At 50.4% G+C, this 17,490-nt stretch overlaps 1 protein-coding gene across 3 annotated transcripts in view; it reads right to left on the bottom strand.

Moving 5' to 3' along the window:
• Positions 1 to 11,899: 11,899 nt before the first annotated feature.
• The window catches only part of TSPAN5 (tetraspanin 5), a 146,565-nt gene continuing 140,974 nt past the window's right edge, over positions 11,900 to 17,490 (bottom strand). The window contains exons 5-9 of one of the 3 annotated variants that reach the window (XM_069485482.1): positions 16,498 to 16,623; positions 14,640 to 14,691; positions 14,593 to 14,597; positions 14,419 to 14,535; positions 11,900 to 12,265 (exon numbers count right to left, since the gene is read on the bottom strand). In XM_069485482.1, the coding sequence (XP_069341583.1) occupies positions 12,200 to 12,265; positions 14,419 to 14,535; positions 14,593 to 14,597; positions 14,640 to 14,691; positions 16,498 to 16,623 (366 nt within the window). In that variant the 3' untranslated portion in view covers positions 11,900 to 12,199. Of the gene's footprint in view, positions 12,289 to 14,369; positions 14,536 to 14,592; positions 14,598 to 14,639; positions 14,692 to 16,497; positions 16,624 to 17,490 lie in introns of all 3 variants that reach the window. The other 2 variants (XM_069485480.1, XM_069485481.1) reach the window with 2 other exon arrangements.

The following is a 17,490-nucleotide window of genomic DNA, read 5'->3' as shown; positions in this document are numbered from 1 at the left end:
GCGCAGAGCCGGGCCACCCTCCCGTCCCCGCAGGGGGCTGGCAGCCTGCGGGGACCGCAGGAGTCTAGCAAATCCCTTCTCAGCCGGGTCAGGAACGCAGCCCCTCCCGAGGCCAAAGGCGTCCTCGCTGCCCTCTCTGTCCCGGCGTCGGGAGCTCGGATGCGACAGAGGACGCTGCTACCCCAGGCTTGTCGCACCCGGCTCTGAGGTCCTGACGCAAACTGCACGTGTCACGGGCTGACCCGTGAGCTCAGACTCCTCGAGGGTCTTGATGCTCAAACTCGGTCTAGACAGAGGAAAGGGCTGGGACAGATTCACGGGGTGGCAATCGGAACCAAAGACGGTTCAGAGGCGTCTGAATCGGGTGACTGGGCAGAAGACGGTGGCGACCTTAACTGGGAGGAGGAACGTAGGAGGGAGGGCGGGTTCCCGGGAAAGGCCACCGAGCTGGCGGGACGCCCCGGGTCAGGTGCCTGGAGGGTCGTGAGGAGATGTCCCGTGGGCAGGTCCTCATTCCAGCCGGGCCACCACAGGGATGCGCCACAGGCCGAGTCCTCGCCCTTGGCACCCCCGTGGCACTGCCTGAACGCACGCGTCTCTGTGCCGCATCGGGGTCCCCGGGAAACACCAACGACGACTTTTTAGAAACGGTGTCCTTTACCCAGCACTGGCCCGTTAGAACAAGGGCGCTCACGCTTTCCCCCAAGTCCGCAGAGAGCCCGGCCCGGCCAGCGACAGTCACCTTGTCTGGTCAAGCGAGTCCTGCATCGGTCCCCGCAGGGTGAGTGTCCAACCTCTGTCCTCCTTGAAGCCACCGAGTTCTGGCTCCGGGAGCAATTCCCACTTGCCCCGCAAACCACCGCACTTAAAGTGATCACACCTTCTGAGCCAGAGGGTGGTCTGAGGTGGAAATTATCTTCCAGAATGTTCTGAGATCTCTCTGCTCTCCCCTCCGCCACCCGCCAACCCACCTGGAACCCTGCCTGGCACACCCTCTGGGTAAATCACCCCGGTGCCCTCACGCCAGTCTTAAGGGGCACAGCCTTGGACAAGGCCACCCTCTCCAGCCCACCCTGGCACCCCGAGGAAAAGCCACGTTCTCCCAGACAGCGGGAGCCTTTTGCCCACGGTCTGGGGCCTTCAGCCCTTGGAGTGGGGGGTGGCTGTGTCCCCGGTCACCTCACAGCCCGTCTCTTCAGCATTGCACGTGTCCATGTGCACCTCACAGCCTTTCCATTGGTGCGCCCGTGACCTCTTCCTGTCCTGAAAAGGTCGGTCTCCCTGTCCTCGGCAGGACACCCGCAGGGCAGCCACCTGGTCCAGCACGTGCTTCCCCACCGCCGTGGAACCTAAACTGATGAGATTCAGGAGAATCTCCATGCACCTGGCAATGCCACGAGCGTTTTCTCGGCTTCACCTGGATCCCACCTACAAGCCACATAGCTATTCCAAGAAAGGGAAGAGCTGTGTCACTAGGGGAGCAGTCACTGGGGTGTGGCTGGGGGGAGGGGAGCAGGGAGGCAGATGGGGAGGGAGAGGGGGGTAGAGACAGAGAGAGCAATCGCCCGTCTCTTCCTCTTTCTCTGTAGGCACTGATCCCATCGCAAGGCTCCACGCTCATGGCTTCTTCTAAACCTAATCACCTCCCCAAGGCCCCCTCTGCAAACACCAGCACATTAGGGATTAGGGCTTCAACATGCGAATTTTAGGGGGACACAGACATTCAGTCCATAGCACTAGCAAACATCTGGGCGCGAGAGACAGGGCAACACTACAGGCCAGTCCCGTGGAGTTTGGCTTCTCACAGCAAAGCAAGCATTCGAGTGAGTTCAAACGTGGCGAGTTCTTCAAAAGAGAAAGTTGCAGGAGCAGATCCTCCTGGGGTAGAGACGGGTTGAGCTCCGAGACCTCCCCGAGAAAGCCGCTTCAGGTGAGGTCTGAGGCATGATTAGGATTTAGGGAAGGCCGGGCGCGGTGGCTCAGGCCTGTAATCCTAGCACTCTGGGAGGCCGAAGTGGGCCGATCATTTGAGCTCAGGAGTTCGAGACCAGCCTGAGCAAAAGCGAGACCCCATCTCTACTAAGAATAGAAAGAAATTAGCTGGACAACTAAAAAATATATAGAAAAAATTAGCCAGGCATGGTGGCGCAAGCCTGTAGTCCCAGCTACTTGGGAGGCTGAGGCAGGAGGATCCCTTGAGCCCAGGAGTTTGAGGTTGCTGTGAGCTAGGCTGACGCCACGGCACTCTAGCCCAGGCAACAGAGTAAGACTCTGTCTAAAAAAAAAAAAAAAAAGGATTTAGGGAAGAACATTTCAACTTTTTTCATCTTTGCAATGACTCTGTGACGTAGGTAATATTCCCTCCACTGTATAAGGTAATACATCTGGCCAGGTGTGGTGGCTCACACCTGTGAGCCTAGCACTTTGGGAGACCAAGGTGGGAGGATCTCTTGAAGCCAGGAGTTTGAGATCAGCCTGAGCAATAGCAAGACCCTGTCTCTACAAAAAAAATTACAAAAATTAGCCAGGCATGGTGGCGCATGCCTGTAGTCCCTGCTACTCAGGAGGCTGAGGTGGGAGGATCGCTCGAGCCGGGGAGTTCGAGTTTGCAGTGGGCTATGATCACACCACTGCCCTCCAGCCTGCGTGACAGAATGAGACCCTGTCTCAAAAAATAGAAAAGAAGGTATACACCTTACACTGTATGCGGGAGGGCACTGACAACGGGAAAGACAGAGTAACTTGTCTAAGGCCACGAGGTAAGCAGTGGCCAAGCTCTGAGTGGCACATAGAGACCCTCTTACCACAGGTTCAATAACCTTATTCAAAATGCTTAGGACCAGAAGTGCTTCAGATTTTTTCAAATTCTGGAATACAGTTGACCCCTGAACACCACAGGTGTGAACTGCACGGGTCCACTCACAGGTGGGTTTTCTTCCTCCTCTGTCACCCCTGAGACAGTGAGACCAACCCTCCTCTTCCTCCACCACCTACTCCACACGTAGAGAATGAGGATGAAGACCTTGATGGGATATAGTTCCACTTAATGAAGAGTAAATATATTTTCTCTCCTTTATGATTTTAATAACATTTTCTTCTCACTAGCTTTATTGTAAGAACACAATATATAATACATATAATATACAAAATATGTGTTAATAGACTGTTACAGATAAGCCTTCCGGTCAAGAATAGGCTATTAGCAGTTAAGTTTTGGGGGAGTCAAAAGGCACACATGGATTTCTGACTGTGCCGGGGGCCAGCACCCCTAACCCCCACGTCGGTCAAGGGTCGACTGTATTTGCACTATGCTGTTTGGTTGAAAAGCCATAATCTGGAAAATCCAAAATCAGCAACGTTCCAGTGAGCTTTTCCTTTGAGCATCATGTCAGTGCTCAAAGTCTTGGATTTGGGAGCATTTCGAGTTTTGAATTTTCAGATTAGAGATACTCAGCCTGTACACTACAAATGGATTGCCTTTTTTTGAAAGCTACCTAAAGAGTATTCTCACCGTGTATAGGTTGGACAACTGATCCTTCAGGCTTAGGGCGTGAACCGCCTCCTGGAGTCTTCATGGAGACTGGGCAACTAAGGCATTTGTTCAAATGTGCACTTTGTTGACTCTGATTCTTTTCATGCCAGAGCCCATGATGGAAATCAACATTTCATAATAAAGGCTTCCCGCCCTGCCCCGCCCCGCCCCCCCCCCCCCCCCCCCCCCCCCCCCCGCACCGTGGTGGAATGAGTCAGCCCTGTCTCTTATTTAATACCTCCCGGACCCCCCTCCCTGGCCCTGGCACTGGGGGGCGTGTTGATACACACAAGGCTCTGAAGACCCAAGTTCAGCGTCAACACCAGCAACTGTTCAAGGAAGCGGAATAACAAAAACATCAGTGGAAAGTAAGTCAGGACTGGAAGAGAGTCCGGAGCTAATCTTTCCTAAAAAGGCATGACACCCCTTTGAGACTTACGTTCCTATTTCATCCTCTCGCTCGTAACCAGGGTGGGGAGGTCGGTAATTAACCGCCTCCAGCACCGCAGAGCGGGTTTCTGGTGCATGTGGCTGACGTTTTATTAGGTTAACAGAAATGCTAATCCGGAGCAGATTTTTTTTTCCCTCTTTTGAACTGGGCATAAACCTTGACTTAAAAATAACAATTTTCAATTTAAAATTTATCAATGGTAGGGTATTAATTTTGCACAGCTTTAACATGAGGCTTCACTCAAGGTACCACAAACCGAATGTCTTTAACCCACTGACCCGGTCATTCTACTATTAAGAGTCCATCTCAAGGGAATAACTAGAGCTATCTGCAAAGTATAAACACTGCATAAGAAAGTCGCCGCGACTGTATGTAATTGGAAAGGAATTTTCTAATAATGATGAATTGGTTAAATCATGGTTCATCTATACCAGTTCTCAAACCTTTTGGTCTCAGGACCCCACTACACTTTTAAAAATAGTTGAGGCCCCTAAAGAGCTTTTGTTTCTGTGGGCTATTACTATGAATATTGACCATATTGGAAATTGGAAGGGAGAGATGTTTAAAACACAGAAATAGACAAGCACACATTCTATTAGCTGTCAGAGTGATTGATGACACCACCATGACACGTAACCTCTGAAAACTCCACAGTATGCCCAGAGTAGTAACAAAACCTGGAAATAATGGCTCAGTATTAAGAAACAATTTTGACCTTGTGGATGAGTGGTGTATTAGATACCACAAAAAGTGCATGGATCGAATTTTGAGAACCCTTCATCTGTATAATAGAACTCTAGATAACCAAAACATTTTTATTATATAAGATATTCACTGACATTGTAAATATCCTGATTTAAAGGAAACCGGCCACAAAACAGTTAAGAACAGTAATAAAAAAAATTAAAACAACAAAGTAACGGGAAGACACACTCCTGTACATTACAAGTGTAAACCTCTAGATGGCGAACACACAAGTTATTTCTTCTTTTGGTTTTCTGCATTGTTTAATCAGAATTAAACACTTTAAAGAAACATATACACAGTGCCTATACACAGTCACCTGTATTTTCCTTCTCAGACCTGAAAACCTCAGCTTAGTAGCTTTAGGAAAGATACCACCGAAAGATATGAACGATAAGGTGTTAGTTTAGCACAGACTTAAATGACACCTGTTTGCAGGCTGTCTGTCTTTGCTTCTCCAAGTGTGGGCCGAGACCACAAAGAGCATCAGCATCACCTGGGCGCCTGCTAGAACCGTGGGCTCCTCGTCCCCACTCAGGACCTACTGAATCAGCACCTGCGTTAGGACTTAGGCAATTTGTGGGCGTGCACGGATTTGAGAAACCCTGGTGGCACGTTATAGTGACCTGGGAAACTAAAAAGGAGCGTGGGGGGCGGGGGGGGGCTGCCTTTTCCCGTTGGTTTTTCTCTAATGCTCCCAGGTGACGCTAATGTGCATCTAGGGCTGGAGAAACTGAGGCTCTAACGCAAGGGCCTGGCTTGACTCTGAAAAGGAACAAGATTGTCACCTCCACCCTCTACCTACTTCACTGCACGTCCCCCTCCACCCCCTCACCCCCGCTGCGACATGTGACACCCCCCCCCCCAGCTCCCAGGTCTAAGGACAACAGAACCGGGTGGAGGAAACAGTTTGTTTTAGTACATTCAGGCTTCTACGGCAAAATACCTTAAACTGGGTAATTCATAAACGAGAAACGCATCGCTCACAGTTCGGAGGCTGGGAAGTCGCGACGAGGGTGCCACCCGGGCGGGTTCTGTTGGGGGCCCTCTGCCGGGTCGCAGACCGGATGTCCACGTGCTCTCGCGGAAGGCCCGAGCATGCGCCCTGGGCCCTTTTTAAAAGGGCTCCAATCACTCTTAAAGGCCCCACCTGTTAGTCCTATCGCTGGGGATTAGGGTTCCACCCTTAACAGCGGGGGTTCATGCCTACACTGCGCGATTTTACCCCCGATGCTGCTTTACATGTCATCTTCTTTCCGGATGAGGGGTTACCAACCTCGACCCCCAGCCCCGGTCATTCTTTAAGTTTGAGTCCCTGACACGTGGCGACCGTCTCCCATCACCCCGTGTTCCTCCCGTCTCTCAACCAGCACCACCTGCCTTGCCGAAGTCTACATTTCCCACGTGTGGGGTTCGCCCCTCCATCAGCTCACGTCTCCTCGGATACACGCAGACCACGCCTAGCACCGCGCCTGGGACAGAGGAAACTCCCAGGAAATGTGACTCGTTACTTCCAGGGACAGAGATGACGCGTTCGCCCCCGGCGCCCGGCTTCCAGCAAGGAATCGATGAACTGCTGGGCTGATTCGGTCACGAAGCAACAAGACTGAAGGAAGCACAAGTCATGGAAATATGGCTATTTTATTTATAAAACTTTAATCACTCTAACAAGTCGCATTCAAGACGGTTTACTTCAAATAAATAAAGAATGCAACGCCACGGCTTTTAATCATGATGTAATAAAGCATTCTTTATTCAAAATGTCCCCCCCAAAGTTGTCGACTGTTTTCAAGAGCTTAAAGCAGAGAGCAGCGCCACCCCACGGTCAGGTGCGTCCAATTGAGTTACAAGGAGCACGTGCGCACCCATCAGCCCATCGGAGAGAACCGCATGTGAGCTTCAGAGCCGTCTACCCAGCCTGAAAACAAGCAACAGGTGACCAAACTCTGTACTGGTTCCCAGGGGTGCATGACAAGGTAGCACAAAGTAGGTGGTTTCAACAACAGAAATGTATTGTCTTACAGTCCTGGAGGATAGAGGTCCAAGCTCAAGGTGCTGGCACGGTTGGTTCCTTCTGGAGGCTCTCGGGGAGAATCTGTTCTGTGCCCCCCTCCCAGCTGCTGGGGTTGCCGGGAATCTGGGCATTTCTTGCCTTAGGGATGCGCCACGCTGATGTCCCCACGGCATTGTCCCTGCGTCCACGTCTATGTCCAAACCTCCCCTTGCCATAAGGCCACCAGCCCCACTGCAGTAGGGGTGCACCCAGCGCTAGTGTCACTGCATCGGAACTAATGACACCCGCCATGCCCTTCTTCCAAATAAGGTCACCTTCTGAGGTATTGGGGCTTAGGACTTCAACGTATGAATTTTGGGAAGACACAACCCAAACCATAACAAACTCCTAAAATACTCATCACAGTTTCCACCGACTTTAAACCAAGGTTGCAAATTCTCAGATCAAAGTAAACTCCAGGTGATCCAACCTGTTGTTTTTAGAGGAAATATAAGCACTATCCCATTCATTGTTTCGGGAGAGGTGCTCGTTTTGAAGAGGGCGAACCAGGACCCTGGGGCCTCGGGTCACATACGCCTCTCGGTTCCGGTTCCGTGGAGGGTGCCGTCTTCCCAACCCCACGGCCGGGCGCCTGGGACACAGCGCCTCTGCCTGGCAGATGAGCAGTTGCAGACGGTCACCAGCGTCTTCTAGAAACCACACCGGAGGGTTGGCTGGAGGGCGCGGCCCGGCTTCCACCTGCGCACACCCTGCTGAAAAGCCCGGACAAAACCCCAGCAGCAAAATCGGGACATGCATGGTGACGGGATCAAAACGCCCCGTTCCCTAACTTTCCAGAACAAGCCATGCCACTTCCAGGAGTGCGTGAAAGAAATAGAACCTGCGCTGTACACCCCCCCCCCCCCCCCCAAGTTCCTCCAAAGCGCAGGCGCCTCTGACTACACGAGGGCCGTCGGGAAAGCGCTGTCATCCCTGCAATCACCATTCCGGCTCCGGCCGGGAGTGGTTTCGCGTGGTGGCCGCTAGGGGGCGGGCCATCAAAACGTTCCCGCTCAAACCGGTCGCAAAAGCAGAAACTGACACCGCGGGACCACGTGCTCCGGTTTAAAAGGCAGCCCCGCTCCCCACCCCACCCCCACCACGCGGTGCAAGTGCGCGTGCCCCGGGGGCTCCCACGTGGGCAGCGCGACCTCGTTTGCACGCTCCTGTTTTCTTTTCGGAGTGTATTATTTACGCAGCGAAAAGCCAGGAGCCAGCTCGCTCTTCCTTTGGATTTATTTCGCTTGGAAGTTCCTAGAAGTGGAGGAATACATTGCACCGGCCAGCGCGGGTCCCCGGGGCTTTGGTTTGGGATAATGGACACCAGGAGGGGACTAAACCAACATCCTCTGGTTGGTGGCAAGTTTACAAGAGAACCACTCTGCATGAACACCCCAAAGGAAACTGTATTTAATCCCTCCAATGAAAGGAGCCCTAAAAACCGTAATTTTATAAACTCTACCTTTGTAGCAAACCTCTCCAAACAAAAAGGTGTTGGGGGTGGGAGTGGGGGTGTCTAAAGGTGGCTTTGGTCCCTGTTCAGGGTTTGGCTTCTCTTCCCTGCTCCCTGCGCCACCACCAGCTGTACCTGGCGATCTTGTCTGTTGTCACCTATAGATTTCCTATAGATTTTACTGTGTCATCACGACAGAGCCAGACAGACGCTGGCGCAGAGGTGGCACCTGGGAACAGCCCCAGGCCTCGCTGGAGAGCGCTGGCCGCGAACCCCCGCTGGCCGGTGTTCATGGAGAGGTTTCCAGCTCTTCCTTGGAGGTCCAAGCAGGGTTTGCCTAGAGAAGGAGGGCTTTGTGGAGTAAGTGACAAAGAGCTGGAGAGGCTGCCAGGCCACTGTGCCCCGGCTCCTCATTGTTCAGCCCGTGGCTTCCCAGGGCTCCCGTCCAAGTGAGCCGGAAACAGACGCTGGGAGAAGCGCCACCAACCGCAAACCGACCCCACTGCTGGCCACACAAACGCGGGGACACCAATGCTCCCACGCTTTGCATAAGAAAAGGGCAAGCGACACTTTCAAGAATCCCCTTGAGGGAAGGACAACTGGGACCCGTGGCAGGAAGAAAACGGAAAGAAAAGTAGAGGTTGATTATTCCCCGGGAGAAGGAAGTAAATGCACTTCTTTTCAAGTGCTGAGTGATACAAAATTCTTGTTAGTTCCGGAGTTTATTTTTTAAAAACTGTGGATTTTAAAATTATGGAAACAGTAATGTTTGTGGTAACCAGTTCAACAATAGAAATAAAGAGAAATTTAATAATCTTCCCCTGAAGTCTACCTTCTACACACTGAAGAAACTTCCTGAAAGTTTTGAGTTTTGTAGACAAAGCATCCTTTTCCTTCTGAGCCGTATTTTTTTTCCTTTGTTGGCCTACGAGTTTGCAGCAAGGAGGGCCGATTAGCTGAGGTTGATAATAAGAAAACTCAGGGTACAGGGGTTGGTCATCTCCACTTACTACCGATAAATTTCCTTACACTCACAATAACATTTTTGTTTCAAATATCCAGAGAAGGGAGGCAACATTTTTCTCAAAAAGTCTGACATTATGTTGTCTGGGTCTAAGTGTCACTATATGAACCTAAAAACCCTGTATTCATTTCATCAAGTTTTAAAGACGGAAGTCGTCTTTGGCAGTGATAATTCACAATGAAACTTGACATTTAATTTGGTATTTCTCCAATGGGTTTTTAAGATTCCTGCTCCAAAGGACTGTGAGAAGTTATTTCCTTATAAAAAGGTGGTGAATATGATCAACATTTAACTAGGTCCATGAGTTCGAAATACCAGTGTGTATTCAGTTTTCAAGGGAGCTTCTAGAAAAATACATCCCCTAGGTCCCTCACGCCAGAACTGCTGGGGTAAGGCCTAGGGGTCTGTATTTTACGTGGTCCCCAAGTGATTGTAACCAGCAGACGACCTCAGGGACAGAGACTGCCCATTAGCCTCTGGTCCCTGTGTCCCATTGATCCGCACTCAGTGCAAAGGGGACCTTTCTGTCCCCAGCCACAAAACTGCACCTCTCTCCTTTCCCTCCTAGAGAACTGGGTCCGAGCAGCACTTCCCAGTGTGGTTCCCAGATGCCGAAACAGCGTCACCTAGGAAGTCATCAGAACACGAATTCTCCAGTGCCACCCAGACCTGCCACATTGGAAGTCTGGGGACCGGGCAGACAGGAGCACGTGTTTGAATGCGCTCTCCTGGTGGTTCCGATTATTCAGCTAAAGTTTGAGAACCCCTGGATGAGAGAATCTCACGATTTCAGGAGAGAACGAAGAAAGACACGAGTCCACGGAAGGTAGAACCGAATTTATTAATGACAGCCTTTATCACAACCACTCTCGAGTGTAGAAAATAAAGGGTGATTCATTGAAGTTTAAAACGCACTTGCACTTGCTGTTTGGCCTGTCGCTAGACGTGCCCAGGGGCGGGATCTCGCCTGATTCTGAATCAGCTGGTCAGATGGAGTTGGCTGGAGAAGGAGGTGACAAACAGAAAGGACACACGTGCCACGTGGGGAGAGCTCGAGTCTTCTCCACGTTGGCGTGACATGACACGGTGACAGCTGTGGCGGGGGAGGGGATGAAATGAGATGACCTCACGGCCAGAGTGCGGAATGAGCACCACCACCTGCACAGAGACACACACGCCCGACTGCGGAAACAGGGCTTGAAATTTCTGTCCTTTCTGTAAGCAGATGGACACACTCATCAGCCACCACGGTGCGACACGGGGCTGAAATGGAAACCCTCGCGAAATCTCCACCAAATATGCTCTCTGGCTGCCCAGTTATGCGCTGGCAAATGTGTCACCGCCGTAAAACACGCCTGTGGCTTCCCCCGCGTCCCACAGGCTGCTGTCGGCTCCCCAGGAGAGCAACATTCGGTGCACACAGGTCGGATTAAAAACTGGGGGACAAAACTCGTCCTTCCCACCTCAAGTGGGGGCACAGACGGCAGCACCCGGAAGTGGTTTCCCCCCTTGTGTCGCAGAACCCCTGCCCGGGCCAATGCTCTCCCCTCCGAAAAGTATTTGTGCTTTGAGACCATCCTGAGGGTTGGTCCGCGGTAGGAGAACAGAAGGAGCACCGGCCATGCACGGTTTTGTCTTTTAATAAAAGCAAACTAAAACTGGAAGAAGAAGAAAAATCCATTAGAAGCTCTGTGATTGTGTCAAGGTTGTCTGGAATCGGGTTTAATCCCATTCCAAGACAAAGACGGTGGGGGGGGGGGGGGGCGTGCGCAGAAGAGGCCACTAAGATGGACACTGGAAGAGACTATGGCACCACTTGCCACGGCACAGCTGGTCTCTTCCCAGCCAGGCGGGGAGGACACGCCACAACCTCCCAAGGCCACGAACCTAGGAAATGAATGCTGACCACGTAACGAGTCTGAACATTTGCTGGAAAGATGGCAGGGAGGGGAGACGATGGATTCAGATTCACAGGTCATGCAGGTTACGGTTACACCAAAAATTAATATTTGAGCTGAGTAAGAAAATGCTTTAAAATTTAAGAGGAACTGTATCATAGCTTTTGCCTTTGGAAGGGGGAAAAAAACAAACAAACAAACAAGCAAAACAAAATGACCCAGAGTATTCCAGAGTTTCCAAAAATCCAACGGCTAATTTGGTGGGGTGGGGATAAGGGAGTATTTAACTAAGACCTCTTCATTAACCTCATTTTCTCCTTGGATTCCATTGATAAATAAAGCTCAGGCCTACTTAGAAAAAAGATCAGTCCTGCTAAAATACAGCATCACGAAGTCTTCCGATGCCCCTGCTCCGTGCACGTGGAACACACAACTTCTCTCACAAGGGAAGCTCCAGGACAGACCAAGTGTGCCCACCCGAGTCGCCTGTTAAATACAATCACAAAATCCAAACCCAAAGACAAGCTGTTTTCTTCTTCAAATGACAGTGGCAAGAGTTTCTTGAAATGTCCACGGAGGGAAGCCAGCACACCACTGCCCCCCGGGTGAGGGGCCGAGTCTTAGGAGAGACGCATTTCTTCCAGCCGCAGAGCAGAGACAGTCCCTCCGAGGTGTGACCAGGAGCGAGACTGCCTCTTGCGGCCATTCACTTACTGCAGTAGAGGACAGGACTGTGTTTCCGAGTCCCCCGCCCTCCCTCTCTTTCGTTTCTGGTAAGCATCCAACCATCCGTGAATTCCTGGCTACAGTAGAGATTCATGGCGCAACAACTTTCACATGGGTTATTTTTTTAAAAAAATTCTGTCAGTGAGCAGCATTTCCCAGTTTTACCCCCCCAAAAACCAAGTTCTTGGCAGCTCCATTAGGTGAGATCGCAGGACGCCTCGGTGATGGGGTCTGTGCAGCTCGGCTGTCAGCTGGGCATGTGGGAGGGTCACGAAGGCTGGGTGTGTCCAGTGTCTTGCAGCAGCTGTGACAGAGCCTCTACCAGCTAGCCCTGACAGCTTCAATGTCACTGACCAAATTCTGGGCCAGGCATATCCCAAAAATCTGAGAAAGGAAGTAAAAATGAGTTAAACAGTGACCCTCTCAACTTCATTAGGATTTTCCCTGGCCACTGTCTGCCATTGCTTTATCTTTGAGTTTTAAACTCTGAGGTAGAATGTGTATATGGCGAAATGAATCCTCTTAATGTATATAATTCAGTGGCTTTTAGTATATTCACAAAGCTAGGCAACTATCACCACTAATTACAGAACATTTCCATTACCCCAGAAAGAAACCGTGTACCCATGGGCGGTCATTCCCATTCCCCCATCCCTACCATCTTGGAAACCACTATTCTATTTTCCATTTCTATGGATTTGCCTATTCCAGACATTTCTTTTGATGCCTGAGTAATATTCCATCATATGGATCTATCATTTTGTTTATCCACTCCTCAGCTGACGAACATTTGCATTTTTTGCACTTTTTGGCAATTACGAATGATGCTGTGATGAACATTTGTGTACACGTTTTTGAGTGAACCTGTTTTTAGTTCTTTTGGGTACATTCCTACTCATGTGACCCAGCGGAATTCTGGCTCATTTGGTAAATCTATGTTTAACTCTCTGAGAAACTGCCAAATTGTTCTCTAAAGAGGCTGCACCAATTTCACTCCCTCCGGCGACAGCTGAGGGTTCCACCGTCTCCACATCCTGCCAACATTTGCTGTTGTCTTTTTTATTACAACCATCCTAGGGGGTGTGAAGTGATACCTCGCTGTGGTTTTGGTTTGCATTATTTTAATGACTAATGATGTTCGCATCTTTTTACGTGCTTATTAGCCATTTTTATCTTCTTTGGAGAAATGTCTATTCAGATCCTCTTGCCCATTTTTTAAGTTGGGTTTGTCTCTTTAATGCTGAGTTGTAAAAGTTCCTTATATATTCTAGAGATTAGATCCTTATCAGACAATGATTTGCAAGTATTTCCACCCATTTTGTGGAATGGGTGGAGATTGTTCTTTTCACTTTCTTTCTGGTATCATTTTCAGCACAGAGTTTTAAATTTTGATGAAATCCAATCTACCTATGTTTTGTTTGGTTGCTTGTGCTTTGGAAATCATGTCTAAGCAAACACTGCCTAATCCAAAGTCAAAAAGATTGACATGTACATTTTCTTCTAGAGTTTTATAACATTACCTCTTATATTGAGGTCTCTGATCTATTTTGAGTTAATTTTTATATACGGTGTGAGGGAGGGGTCTAAATTCATTCCTTTGCAGATACAAATCCAGTTTTCCCAGTACCATCTGTTGAAGAGACTGTTCTTTCCTTATTGAATGGTTTTGGCTCCCTTCTCAAAAATCAACTGTATGGGTCTATTTCTGACTTTCAATTTTTCCACTCATCTGTATGGCTAACCTTACTTGAATACACACTGTCTTGATTACTGTAGCTTTGTAGTCAGTTTTTAACTGAAAAGTATGAATTCGCCAACCTTTTCAAGTTGTTTTGTCTATTATGGGTCCCTTGCAGTTCCATATGAATTAGAGGATCGGCCTGTGTGTTTTTACTAAAAAGGTGGTAGGGATTTTAACAGGGATTGCACTGAATGTGTAGGTCAATTTGAGGAGTCCTGCCACCTTAATGATATTAAGTCTTGCAAGCTGTGAACAGGATGTCTTTACATTTATTTAGATCTTCTTTGCTTTCTCTCAACAGTGCTCTTAGGAAAGTATCTCACCAACAGCATGAACAGTCCAGCTCTTGTGACTGCTAAGGAAGAAAAGTGGGTGTCCCCTCCTTCACTGGCACTTGGGCAAGGTGGTCCAAAGAGAGAAAGGGGCATAATATCTCTGTGACACTCCCCAAAACCTTACCACTGAAACCCACTTCTGACTTCCTGTCTGCCCCCAGTGTCGCAAGCGGCACTATTGAGCCCACGGAAATGAAGGAAAGCCAGCAGGCACCTGCTGACCTAAGCAATTTTTCCATCTTGAAAAAAAAAAAACAAAAACAGTTTCCTACAGTATTTCAAGACAGTAGCATCTAAAATCAGAGCTTTAATAAAAGATAAACCAAATAGTTTAGGTCTGTTCCTCAGCTCTCCAATGTGTCTTGAAAATGATGACATTAACGTGGTTAAGCAAAACTCCCGTCCCAGGCAAGGGCTCTCTCAGGGCATCCTGGGACGTCCACGAAGGCCTCTCGTCTTACCTGCAGCAACGCAATGCCTATGAAAATACCAGCCACGATGGTTAAATTGTCCTGCAGCCACTTCTCAAACTGGGGCACGCAGCCTTTCGTGTAGATCACAATCTGCTGGTCAACTTCCTTCGCGAGGGAAGAGGAGAGCACAGTGTCACAGATACAGCACCGCGCACACGCCACGGCTCCTCCAAACACCCTCTGCGCTCAGTGACAAGAGGAGATCCCACTTACTGGTTTCTGCCTGGCATCGTAGCCACACTGTGTGTTGATGACATCTTCCTGGTGGCAAAAGAAAGGAGAAGAGTGAAAGTCATGCTTGGTAGACAGAAAGCCCAGCAAGGAATGGGCAGAAGGCCTCTGTGAGGTGTAATAAAGTGGATTTGGGCACACAAACCACAGCACGGCGGTAAACACTTTATATGCATCACTCCATGTAATTATTACTACAATCTTCAAAAGCAGGGATTCAAGTATGCCCTGTTTTACACATGAGGAAAACTAAGGCTCGGGGACGATCAGGGGACAGTAAGTTCACTGTGCAGGAGGCTTGAGATTCAAGGTGGTGCCAACCTCAAGAAGCTTATGGGGTTTAGGGGACTGGAGACATAGATAAAAACCAGTTAAAGGACACAGTGACTGTCTTCATTTATGCTCTTTTGGGGAGACTTTTACTTTTTCATATATGTACTTCTGTATTATTGAAATGGTTTTTCAATGAGAATGCATGACTTTTGTCATTAAATGAAAGGATGCCCTGACCACGTGTCACACGGACAGCCTGACGTCTCAGGGGGCCTAATCAGAAACACGGTTCCGCTATTTTGGGTTAGTTTATTTTCCCTCTCTGCAAGGTGTGGAGCAGATTTTATTAGTTTAGAGTTCAAGGAATGAGCTGTCTCTGCCCAGAGGATCTGTAGTTGAAAGGTGAGGCCCCAGTGCCTTCTGAGAATCTTCAGAATTCTCTGGAAGGGCAGGAACTGGCGCCAAGGAGCACCTTGTGCGACATCTGCTGGCCAGCGCAAGGCTGCCTGGACGGGCACCTCGGGCTCTGGGCAGGGCATGTGTTGCCACGTGGCCTCCTCGGAAGGGAGAGAGGAACGAGCCGCGGGGAAGACGGGCTTTCCTGTCCCGGAGCCAGAGGGCGCGGTCCCGTGGTGATTCTCAGCTTCCTCCTTCGGACCAGGAGAAAAGCCCAGGTGGCCCCGGGGGTGGGGGGGCAGCCGTCTGCACCCCAAGACCACAGCCCCTTCTCAAGCGCCCCACAGCCTCCGCCGTGAGGATGAACTCGGAGCACCCACACGGCTCTGCCTATGGGGGCAGGGGGGTCTAAGGGAGGACATCTGGGGACCGTCGGGCCAGAGAACAGAGTCCCGGAACAGCCACAGCCAGGAGCACACGGGGACACGTGTGGGAGTAACCTCTCCTGTATGTCATTCTAACACTGGAGAGTTGCATTTTAAGTCACTTTATAGGCCAGACACGGGACTTGACCCAAATTATAATCAAACCTTTGGTTAAAAAAAAGAGCGGCTTATAAATAGATTTTATATTTTTCCTTTATGTTAAAAAAAAATACAAAAATCAGTTATTAGAGTCACTGTGGTACCCGAGCGCCTGGCAGCTGTCTAGCCCCACCTTGTCGCAAACTCTCCTCCTACTCCTGGTATTTTCCCCTAGAGCTAAACCAGGAAGAAGACGGTCGCCAACCCCGTCCCAGGAGCCTGTGGCACTAGGAAGCACTAGCAGGTGACGCGGGCCGCCTGGGTCTGGGGCTCAGCTCCACCACCTGCCGGCAGCTGGAGCTCGGGCAAGTCCCCCGTGCTGGGTCCTCGCCTGGAAAGGGGGGACAATGGCGCCACCTGCTGGTAGGAATGTTCTGCACGCAAACGAGCCAATGCCCATCAAGGCTGAGACGAGGAACCAGCACGTGCTCCTACACTGATGCCAGCGATCCGTGCTTCTGCTGGGGGATCTGAGCACTCTGCCCTCTGCTGGGAGGGACCGGCTAAGAAGAGGTTTCAAGGAAAAAGCATGCACGCTCTCGGTGTGGCGCAGAGCAGGCCGCGGGGCGCGGGGCGCACTTACCGCGGGGTCTTTAGTGCAGCAGGAGAAGGGCACGCCGCACCGCTCTCGGCTTGCATTGGAATCTGTGCAATTGAAGTAAATATTTAGGTTCCAATCATCAGCTCCAAAAGCCCCACAGCACTGCCACTAGAGCAAACAGGAGAGAATTAGAACGTCTCCACTCGGAGGCGACCGGGCGCCTACACTCGCACCCGCCACGACGACACCCCGCTTCTGCCGGCTCTAACCTCCTCTGCTGTCTCAGGAAATTATGTTTAAGCCAAACTGAACCTAAATGGCCCCTGTAAAAGCTTCCGAAGTAATTAAGGCTGAAGGCTTGTGAGGATGTGTTGGCATGTGACTTCAACCATGGATGAAACCCGTCGCTGAGCAGCTGCACAGCCGGGCTCGGTCAGAACAAAATCTGTTTGGCTTGGGCACATTCTAGAAGGATAAGCAAGGCACTAACAGTGGTAGTGTCTGAAGTGGGAGTGGCCCGAGTCACCGGCGGCCCCCTAAGTCCCTTCCGCGCCACCCGGGGCTGCACGAGCTCCGCTTCTCCTACTCAAATACATCCCAAGCCTGGACCACCTTAAGGCTTTCAGGACCAACAGTTACTTTGAAACATCAAACTCTATGATAGAAAAATAAAATCACATGGAACAACAGCGTCGCCACGGACAGCAGGCAGCATTCGGAGAGAACGTGTAGATGCATGTCTTCCAGCTCAGCGGGTCTGGCCAGGGCTCGGGCTGTGCATCTCAGGGTTTGCCTACAAAGCTCCCGCCAATGTGTCCTGCAAACTAGCGTGGAACAATACTTGGGGAGGTGTGAGCTCGCACCCATTATGACCTCACAAAACAGTGAAGTCAGCTGTGGAGACTAAACAGGACCCAATTTCACACCTGAGGGACGGCTCACTCCTGGACCCTTGTCGCTGCCACTGAACAAACCCCCCACACGCCAGTGCGGTGCTGAGCGCCCAGTGACGGGGCGGCCACCGCCTCCCTTTAT

The sequence above is a fragment of the Eulemur rufifrons genome, chromosome 13 (genome assembly GCF_041146395.1).
Source record: "Eulemur rufifrons isolate Redbay chromosome 13, OSU_ERuf_1, whole genome shotgun sequence".
Lineage (NCBI taxonomy): Eukaryota > Metazoa > Chordata > Mammalia > Primates > Lemuridae > Eulemur > Eulemur rufifrons.
The sequence above is the reverse complement of the archived record's forward strand: the minus strand, read 5'-3'. Positions and strand labels throughout refer to the sequence as shown.